Source organism: Mus pahari, chromosome 17, assembly GCF_900095145.1.
Source record: "Mus pahari chromosome 17, PAHARI_EIJ_v1.1, whole genome shotgun sequence".
NCBI lineage: Eukaryota > Metazoa > Chordata > Mammalia > Rodentia > Muridae > Mus > Mus pahari.
Window position 1 is genome coordinate 58,092,903 of NC_034606.1, and position 10,529 is coordinate 58,103,431.

General features: G+C 43.5%; 1 protein-coding gene across 8 annotated transcripts in view; it reads left to right on the top strand.

Moving 5' to 3' along the window:
- The window catches only part of Pphln1 (periphilin 1), a 78,891-nt gene that overhangs the window by 39,226 nt on the left and 29,136 nt on the right, over nt 1–10,529 (top strand). For 5 of the 8 annotated variants that reach the window (XM_021216472.2, XM_021216471.2, XM_029548016.1 and 2 more), the window contains 2 exons: nt 4,745–4,801; nt 8,135–8,214. In XM_021216472.2, the coding sequence (XP_021072131.1) occupies nt 4,745–4,801; nt 8,135–8,214 (137 nt within the window). The remainder of the gene's footprint in view (nt 1–4,744; nt 4,802–8,134; nt 8,215–10,529) is intronic. The other 3 variants (XM_021216473.2, XM_029548017.1, XM_029548020.1) reach the window with 1 other exon arrangement.

Sequence of the window (10,529 nt, forward strand, 5' to 3'; positions counted from 1 at the left end):
GCTACCTAGATCTGGCTGAACTGTAGCCTAACCTGGCTTTAAACTTACAATCCTTATGCTTCAGTCTCTTGAGTGTTAGTGATTATAGGCATGTGTCACCATGCTGGGGTATATTACTTCTTAAATCATAAATATATAGATTTAACTTTCAATTCTTCCATTGCTTTCATAATTTCCCTTCTCTGATTTCTTTCCTGAATCCTAATATAAAGATCAGTTTGTTTATTTTTAAGCAAGTATCACTAAAAAGTAGGATTGTTTGGGGCTTGTTTGATTCTAAAGGAGAGGATGGTTGCTGCCTCTGTGATTTTGATGCCACGGCTGCGTAGCTGATACCAGTGAGTGTATGAGATGGATTGAAGGTGTTTGTGTTCTGCTTCAGTTGGTACCAAGGGAGAAAAGGAGAGCAAAAGGGATGAAATTAGAGAACGCATAGACTTGGTTAGCCAACAAAGAGGAGAGAAAGATGTGGCCAGGAAGAGAGAGACAAAGGCAGTAGGGCTCAGAATGTACCCAGAGTCCCACATGCGGAAGGAAGGCATAGTCCTCAGTCTAGATCTGGGAAGTGGTGGGGCCTGTTTGGAAAAAGTTAGGTCTTTGGCTGTGAGCCACAAAAGGTATTACTACTAGTACAGGGTCCTCTTCCTGACATCCCTTCTAAGACTAGGCCTCTCCTAGACTTATCACCTGTATCTACCATGATTGTCATAAGACCAGAGATTGCAGTAGCTAGGCCCAGTTATTGCAGAGTGAGAACTCATAAATTTTAAGACAAAATCAGCTTTGTTCCTTATTTTGTTTAATCTCTGGTATTTTTTCTCACAGTGGTGAAAGCTGAACTGCACAGACAAAAATATTAAGATTTTGTTTATGAGCCATTAAAATGTATTGATGGAGGATGAGTGAGCCCTTCGGCTTTTAAGAAACATAGTTTCTTATTTATGTGTATGGGTATTTTGCCTGCATATATGTACAGTCACTCTAGGCCTGTGGTGCTCTTGGGCCTGAAGACATCATTAGTAAAAAACAGAAAGTCTCAGAGACTAGACATTGGGAGAGCCCCAGTAATGGCAACAAACAAGTAAACAAACAAACAAGAAAGCCCAAGTGTGAACCTCTGTATTTAAAGAGTTATTGAGCCTGTTCATGTTAGCTATTTTGAGAGAAATAAAATAGTTATGAATTGTCCTGTTTCTCTGTACCAGAGAAGCGTTTCGAGTAAATATGTGACAGAGTAGACTCCAGTAGGGAAGGGGCTGTCTGGCCAGTGGAGAGGAAGGGAGGAGGAGGGACATGGTTGTGGAGTGGAGAGACCTGGGAGGGTGTGACCATCGCTGAGAGGTTAAGCAGGGGCTGCTGAGGCTTTTGTGAGGCACATGTGCCGTCCTTCTGCAAGGGAAGGGCCCTGGGACCGGCCATGAAAACTTAGATATAATGAATCTCGTTTCCTAAATTATGCATTATGCAAAATAGGTCTAATTACAGGCTGCACTTAGCTTAATGTGGTATTAGAAGGTGTGTTTTAGCCCACAGGCTTTTTGGACTCCCTGGAGGTTACCCCTAAGGCCATTTAAAAAAAAAAAAAAAAAGCCAAAGAAAGAAGCATTCTTCAATGTGAGAGACACTGTTTGCAAATACATCCCAGTAGAACACACTAGACCCTGTGAGGGATCTACAGAAGGTGGACCTTACTATGTGTCAGGGGTGACACCCAGTCTTACTGCAGCAACCCGAAGGTGTGCCCCCTTCTGGACATCCCCCAAAGAGTACATGGGCTCCCAGCCTGTGGAGGAGAAGCCATGTTGGTCAGGCCACCTTTTACAAGACAAGACATGATTGCCTTTAAGTTTCTTGGATTACAGAGTCTATCCTGGAGGAAAACGGCAGGCAGGAACCTGTCAATCATACATATTGTCTCCCCTACTCTGGACAGCTAGTGATCGGCTGGGAGAAAGAGTGAGTGGAGAAAGGGGGCGGGGCTCACCATTGTATGTGTGGGTTCAACCTGGACAGCTGTCCCTGGCCTCTGCCAAAGGGTGAAAGTGAGGAAAGTCCTAGAGCAGGAAAAACGTGGCTCCTCGTCCTTGGAGGCCTTAGCAAGCTGACCTGCTTTTTTGTTGTTGTTGCCTTCAAAGTATAGTCTTAAAAGAATTTGTTTGTTGCAAATGACAAGTAAGGCTTTCCATGGGGGACCGGAAGGACCTTGTTAGGGTACATCTTAATTAGTGAGAATTGTGGGTAGGTACAGTCCAGAAGTCTTGGGATCTTCTTACTGGAAAGATGCTTCAGCTAGAGTAGAGTTACTCAGTTGCTCAAGGGCCACTTCCTCCTGTCACTACAGACACCCAATCAAGAGACCTTACGAGAAGCACAGGATGTGTTCCTGGTAAGGCCACTTAAGGATTCTGCAGGGGTGCACAGTGCCCAAGCTAAAGGGCATTTTATCAGTCCAGAGCTGCTAGCCGCTAGAATCACAGTGGCTGTGCTAGAGGGAAAGTATGGAAGGACCATGCCTAGAAACAATAGTGTCTATGTAGCGGTCAGGAAAAGCTGCTTGGCCTGGCCTTCTGGGACAGCTCAGGTCTTCCATGAGTAGAGAAGTTGGCAAGTGCAAGGTCCTGTTGTTATGGAAGGGTCTCTAGCATACCTTTCCTTTTTGAGAAGGGCCATTTGGGATGAAGCTCAGGAGTTACTAGGAATCTCACAGCAGTTCACTGGGCCAGGCGTCAAGCAGCGAGAGTGTGATTGTTAGAGAGAGAGGGATTCTAGCTTTTATTTGGAGCCCTTTAGTTTTGGTCTTTTTGTTCCTACAAGAAGCTAACAAAATGTTTTGAAATTCTAAATACAGTGTAATAAAGGGTTCAGCCAGGATGGTACCCATAAATTTGTCTGAGGAAAATCCATGTATGGGAAACTTTGTACAGAAAAATCAGTAAAGTTTTAGATATCATACTATTAGAGTATTGGCAAGCATGTTATTAAAACAAGTCAGACAACTTTCCTGTTATTGTGTTATATTAACTTTTTTTTCTATATTTACATTTCAAATGTTTTCCCCTTTCCCGGTCTCCCCTTCTGAAACCCCCTATCCCATCTCCCCTCCTCCTGCCTCTATGAGGGTGCTCACAAACCCCACCCACTCCTGTCTTCCCCACCTGGCACTCTCCTACACTGGGGCATCATACACCCTCAGGCCCAAGGGCAGCTCTTCTCTCTGATGTCCACCAAGTCCATCCTCTGCCACATATGCGGCCAGGGCCCTGGGTCCCTCTGTGTGTACTCTTTGGTTGATAGTCCAGTCCCTGGGAGCTTGGGGGCCAGCAGGTCTGGCCAGTTGTCACTATTGCTCCCCCATGGGGCTGCAAACCTACTCAGCTCCTTCAGTTCCTTCTCCAACTCCTCCATCAGGGATCCCTCGCTCAGTCCAATGGTTGGCTGCAAGCATCTGCCTCTGTATTTGTCAGGCTCTTGCAAAGCCTCTCAGGAGACTGCCATGTCAGGCTTCTATCAGCAAGCACCTCCTGGCATCCACAATAGTGTCTGGGTTTGGTGACTGTATATGGGATGGATCCCCAGATGGGGCAGTCCCACTTTGTCTCCATATTTCCTCCTGTGTTTGTTTCCCCTTCCAAGAAGCACTAAAGCATCCACATTTTGGTTATCCTTCTTGGGCTTCATATGGTCTGTGAATTGAATCTAGGATATTCCAAACTTTTGAGCTAATATTCACTTATCAAGTGAGTGCATACCATAAGTGTTCTTTTGTGACCGAGTTACCTCACTCAGGATGATATTTTCAAGTTCTATCCATTTGTCTACAAGTTTCGTGAAGTCATTGTTTTTAATAGCTGAGTAATATTCTGTTATGTAAATGTACCACATTTTCTGTATCTAGTCTGTTGAGGGACATCTGGGTTGTTTCTAGCTTCTGGCTATTATAAATAAGACTGCTATGAACCTAGTGGAGCATGTGTCCTTATTACATGTTGGAGCATCTTCTGGGTATATGCCCAGGAGTAGTTGGGTCACTGTGTTATATTTCTAATAGTGACTTAGCTTCCAGTAGACTGACTGTCCCCCTCTCCACCTGATATGTGATCCTGTGTCACATCTTTAAATGTGAACCAACCTTATGGTTATTGTATGAACACATGTTGGTACTTATCCACTTAACGGTTTTATGTCCTCTATCCTTAGTTGGTTTCCTCCCCACACTTCTTCCACTTGGCTGAAAATCAAAGAATTAAACTTTTTCTTATATTCTCTGATTGCTTATAATTGAAAAACAAATCAACAGGAGACAAGTTAGCAGGGGAAAGACATCCAGTTATACTGTGTGTTCACATGGGAATATCCCATCAAAGGCCAGATAATTATTTCTTTTGAGAAAATCGTTACCAGACACTTTAAAGGCAGGTTAAGGGAGCTCATACAAAGTCTCTTTGATTCTGTTCTTTATTAATCTAGATAAGTATACATTTCTTTGTTAAAAAGATGGTCCCCAAAACCATTAGGTGTCTGTTGTTCTCTGAGGAGCCAGTGCAGTGTGTTCTTTCTGGTTCTGCCTTGGCTTTTCTTAGTTAGGGCTGCTCAGGCAGTTCAGCCTGAGGCAGGCTAGGAGGAGTTGAGTATCACCAGCAAGAGCTCAGAGGCCCTTTCTCCTTGCTCATTCTTCTGGGGTCTTCCCTTGCTCCCCTGGGCACAGAGCCGCTGGTGTTAACCCCTCCCTGCCACCTTTCCCTAGAGTCCTCGCGTGTCGGTGCTTCCTGCAAACGACAGAATGAAGCAATTCGAGGAAGAGGTGAGTTTGGGAGTAGGTTCTGATCTGGAATTTTGAAGGGTGGGAGGTTTGACTTGAGAAGTTATTGAAATGGGGGAAAGTATCTTTTGCTCTCAAGTCCACTGTCGGCCAGGGTGGATAGCAGTCCAGCTATCCAGGTAGTTGGTTGTCTAGGCCAGCCATTCCTGGTCAGGACTAGCTGCCGGGGTGCAGAGAACTGTAGAGTGAGGCCTTGGCAGTGGGAGCTAGAGATGTCTGCTCACTGCGGTTTTTTTTTTTTTTAAAGATTTATTTATTTATTATATGTAAGAACACCGTAGCTGTCTTCAGACACCCCAGATCTCATTACGGATGGCTGTGAGCCACCATGTGGTTGCTGGGATTTGAACTCACGACCTTCAGAAGAGCAGTCAGCGCTCTTAACTGCTGAGCCATCTCTCCAGCCCTCACTGCGATTTTTGCTGTCATCTATGTTATGTCTTTGTCTCCTGCTTTTTGCTTGTCCACTCATTTATGTAACCAGTATAAATGAGTGTGTGTGAGACTGCCCTGGGCAGTCCTTTGCTTCTGCATACCAAGATTGGTTGATGTCTGCTTCTGTTAGCCATTACGCATCTGAAATCAGGAACTGGTCTTGGGCTACACTTGATCATACTTGGCCTAGCTACAGTAGTAATGCCCTGTTTCTGGAAGGCAAAGTCTGAGATTGACAGTTGTTTGCCATCGTTTCTGTGTGTGTTGTTGCTGGGTTTTTGTTTGTTTGTTTGTTTTTCCTATGTTCTAGCTGATGCACGCTAAAATTGAATATGTAACTGGCACCAGGATTATGCTCTGGTATTTGCTGGGTTCCTTATCCTTGTGACCTTGAAAACAGATGAGCCCCGCAGAAGACAGTGTGTAGTATATTAGATGACAGTGGGGTTGATTACAAAGGCTTAGCAAACTGAAAGAGCACACTTGCAGGGTAAGAATGGCCGTGGCCAATGGGACCGTTGCCCGTTTCCCTGTAAATAGTCTCTCTAGTACTCCTGAGGTCTCTGAGACAGAGAGTTGGCTCAGAAAGGGTCTACCTGCACAGGTGATTGACAAGCCCGTTAGGATTGACTCTCAAGGACGTATGTAGCTCCACAGTGATTTTTCAGACCTTCTGTATAGTCAGAATGCCGATCTCCATTAGGGCCAGTTATGTAACTCATATACCAATCTTTGACCCATAATCAGAGTTTTCCAGTTTTAATTCTTGGTTTATAGTGTGCTGTATTTGGGGGAGAGGTCATTTCTCAATGACTTACCTTCAAGCCAGCCTACTCGTATACAACTAGCTACCTCACATGATATACCTCACATGATTATACCTTTGTAGCCTATTTTGTGCTGATTGGTTCAGCACATCATCTTCTTTCAAAGGACTGTTGCAGAATAGGGTAGAAGAAGACATTGTAACCTAAGTGTAGGAACTAAGCTAGTTCTCTACCTGACTTCCAGTGCAGACAGACTCAGTTCCTAACAGCTAAGTAGACCAAGGCTACTAAAATGATAATGGTATTTGGTCCTCTAGGACAGGGTTCTCAGCCTGAACCCTTTGTTGAACCTTTGATACATTTCCTCATGCCGTGATGATCCCAACCATGAAATTAGTTTGTTGCTACTTCATGACTCTAATTTGGCTATTGTTAGGAGTTGTAATGTAAATATCTAATCTGTGACCCCAAAGGGGTTGTGAGCTACAGGTTGCAAATTGTTGGTTGGAGGTGCTTTTTGACAGTAAGATAGACTTTACAATGTAGTATAGAATTTGCCACATGAGTTGGGAATGACTGGATTGTGCTCTTGACTGTTTGAAGATGTCATGGTTGTAGCAGTCCTTTTTTTTTTTTTTTTTTTTTTTGTACTTTATTTTTAGGTCTCACTATTCAGCCTTGGCTGTCCTGAAACCGATGGTACCAGGATTGTGGTACCACAAGAATCTAGATTCAAAAACCTGTTGAAACTTCAGAATTGGAATACTAGAGCAGGGGGCTCTCGCCCAGACTCAGCATTAGTAAAGTCGGATGATTTTCTGATGAGGATGATCTTGGGGCTGGCCCCACAGCACTCTGGTCACTTCGGCCTGCAGTTGTTTTAAATCAGCACTACTCTCCGACGGACACAATCAGACTGTCTTTACACACTGCCCAGGGCCAGGTGGGGAAGAACAGTGTCCTGTGGCTGAAAGCCACTGTGTGGAGTGAGTGGCTTTCTGTCTTCAGGACCTTGGGAAGAAGGTGTTGTTTTAAAACCACCCCAGGTCTCTAGAGCTTGCTTAGCCGTAGCCATTTGGAGCTGGCTTTGCTGGGCTCTGCAGGCGCTTGGCTGTCTGCTTCTGCTCCTGCCTGCTCTCCTGGCTCTCGTCCCCTTTCCAGGCTTTAGCAGCATTTGTGTGGCCACTTTCTAAAACAACTTTGTGTTAATAATATTTTAGGTTTTCTGAATTTAAGATTACAGGATTGAATGTAAGTTAAAAGTTAAATTAGCTTAATTAAATTAGCTAACTAAAAACTAAATTAAATAAGTTTTGGTTATTGAGCCTTCTAAAGTAATTTTGTTAATATATTTTCTGGCTTACGTTTCTATTAAAAATGGTTCCATGAAATGTCATGTGAGTATCTGAAATAACTAACAATAGTGACTTTATCTCATAAACAAAAACACTTGTTGACATCATTCATAGCAGGCTTTGGATCAGTGTTCTGAATTAATGGGTTTCTAAATTCTTTTAAATGGTGTAAATATTTTAGGAGTATCTATTAAATTTCCTGTTTATAGCTCCTTAACTGAATGCCCTGTGATAGCTGCATACTAACTGTAATAACATTCCATATGTTTATACAATGACATGTTAAAGATTATCAGTAACAGGGAACCTCATGATTTGCCCAAGGCTGAGGTGGTAAGAAGAGAATGGTCCCTGCTGAGAGCAGCTGGTGTAGAGGCTTCCTGTCTTCAGGACCTTGGGAAGAGGTGGTAATACTGCCCCCCAGGTTGTTAGAAGCCCAAGCATCTAGAGATTGCTTAGCTGTGACAAGGAAGTGTGAGGAGACACACTAATGGAAATGTCTTCTGCCTTTCTCAGCATTTCTGTGGTCATCAGCTGACATTGCTGTGGTCAATGGTGTTATTTCATTCTACATGACTTTAATGTTTTTTATGATGTTACTAAGAGAAGTAGATTTTGATGTTAACACAATGATGTGATAAGAAATTTCCATAATGAAGCACATATCTCGTTTTCCCTGTTAATTCAGCTACAGAATTAGGAACCCATGAAGTAGAAACCCCGCCTTACTTTGTTTCTTTGCCTGGCATTGTCCTTAGGTAAAGAGAGATCCACCCAGTCTGTGAAAACCTCGAGAGATACGTCCCCCTCAAGTTCCTCGGCAGTTTCCTCATCCAAGGTTTGTGACTTTTCAGACGTTAGCTAGAAGTAGCATGTGAAGATGAATCGCAAATGTTACTGTGGATACCTGCGGTGCTAAATGGACCCATTTGAAACCTCGAATTTTAAGTTATCACAACTAGAAAAATAAATGATTGTTTTTCTCATTGATCTTTGCCTGTAAGTTTTCTATGTAGCCTTTGCTCATCTCCAGTAACCAAGTGGGACTAGATATTTAGATGGACAGGATTTGCTTTGATTTGGCAGAAAGAAGTGTAACATGAATTTAAAATGGTTCAATTTTAATCTTCAGCATTTCTTCGCTTACTAACTCATAGAAAAGTTCTATAATTAGTTTAAATTTCAGTTCTATTGGAAAGTCAAGATTCATAAGCTGGATAACTTCCTCAGAGTGCCAGCTTCGTGTACCTCATGTGTTGGGAAGGCAGGGTGCATGTTCTTACCTCTGTCAGCCCCATACCCTTCTCTTGCCCAGAACTTGTTTAGATACTCTCTACTTTTTGGTTTTTCTTTTAATATTTTTGACTATGGTCTACAGGGGGCAGCAGTTTCTCACCCTAAGAGGAAAAAGTGACCTTTGGTGACAAATCTTCACCAGGGTCCTCAGAAATCTCAGGCTTCTAAGCCGGGCAGTGGTGGCGCACGCCTTTAATTGCAGCACTTGGGAGGGCAGAGGCAGGCGGGTTTCTGAGTTCGAGGCCAGCCTGGTAGAAGCCAGCCTGGTCTACAAAGTGAGTTCCAGGACAGCCAGGGCTACACAGAGAAACCCTGTTTTGAAAAGAGAAATCTCAGGCTTCTGAAATATCAGGTTGTTTTCTGTTTTGTTTTATGGCACTAGGAGGGTTGTAGATCCTTGCCCTGGCAAATATTTGACAGATGTTTTTACCACAGGACATCCCCAGGCTTACAAAGCCAGCTCTTTGAAAAATCTGTATTTATGTGTGTTTTTGAAATTGGAATTTACTAAGAAGTAACTCAGGCTGGTCTTGATAACATTCTGTCAGCCTCCTGAGCTCTTCGTTTACCTTCTCAGCCAATGGCTTTTTGTTGCAAACACACTATGGCTTTCAGAGTTTCTTTTCAGAGCGACAGCCTTTCAAGTGCATACACCCAGTGACCAAGGAGCAGATAGAAAAGTTACTGTGGTAGATTTTGCTCTGTAACTCTTGAAAACAGAAACCTCTCTTTAAAATTAATTGTACATTGTTTTCTTGAATATGCCTTTGTTTTCTTTTTAAAAAATTTAAAAATATTTTTTATTAATACATTTCCTTTGGATACTATTTTAACCCTCTGAGCTGGGAAGGTGCCTTATACATATATTCTGTGCCTATAGTCCCAGTACTTGAAGGCTGAGACAGGAGGACGAGCAGACAGTAGAGATCTGTGGAAGATAAATCTAACATTTGTATTCTGAGCATGGGTGCCGTAACACCAAGCACCACATACACAAGGCATCCGCCCCCAGCTGATGCTCTATCTTGCAGGACACAGGGGCTAGATGCTCAGGACTGGCTCTGGTTGGCTGTCTTGTTTTGTTTTTGCTTTTTAAAATTATGTATTTGTGTGCTAGTGCCAGATATCATCAGCGTCCAAGCCCCTGGAGCTGGAGTTAGAGATGAACCAACAACGTGGGTACTAGGAACCAAGTTATGTAGACTACACTGGCTTTCATGGCAAGGCTGGGGAGTCCGTGGCTAGCAGTCCTCGGCACAGGCTGAGGATGTGAGCTGCCCAGCCCACAACACTGAATCCCTCAGCCAAAGAAACCAGGCTCGGATATCTTGGGATATTCTTTTCTTTGGACCTTTTTGTGTCTGGCTGCCTGTTGGAAGGCCCCGTGAGCACAAGCCTTCCCCCACCCAGTCAGTCCTTCTGGAAGCTGCCTTACAGACCCACCAGAGGCATTATTTCTTAGGCATTATTCCTTCAAGCTGAAAAATCAAGATTAATCATCTGGAGGAGGAGGGGGGGGGTTGTAGTCAGGGACACAATCTAAGAGAAGAGACAGGATCAGGTTAGAGGTGAAGGCTTGTAGTTGGTAAATAGGTGTCTAGGAAATAGGATGAAGTCAGCAAGCAGGCCATAAGGAATGGTAGATAAGGAGCAGCTAGCACTTTGAGGAAATTATCCAGCTTGTGAACCTTGACTTTCCTAAGGAAAGGATTTCTAATCTGAGCTCTGCTGCTCCCCTTACTATCTACAGCGCAGGCCCTCACTGGCATTGAGTGGGCCAGAAAGGTGCTTTCTTTGTGTTTATATTTCCTCCATGAACTCACTCATCTTTTTTCTTCTTCTTTTTTTTTTTTTTTT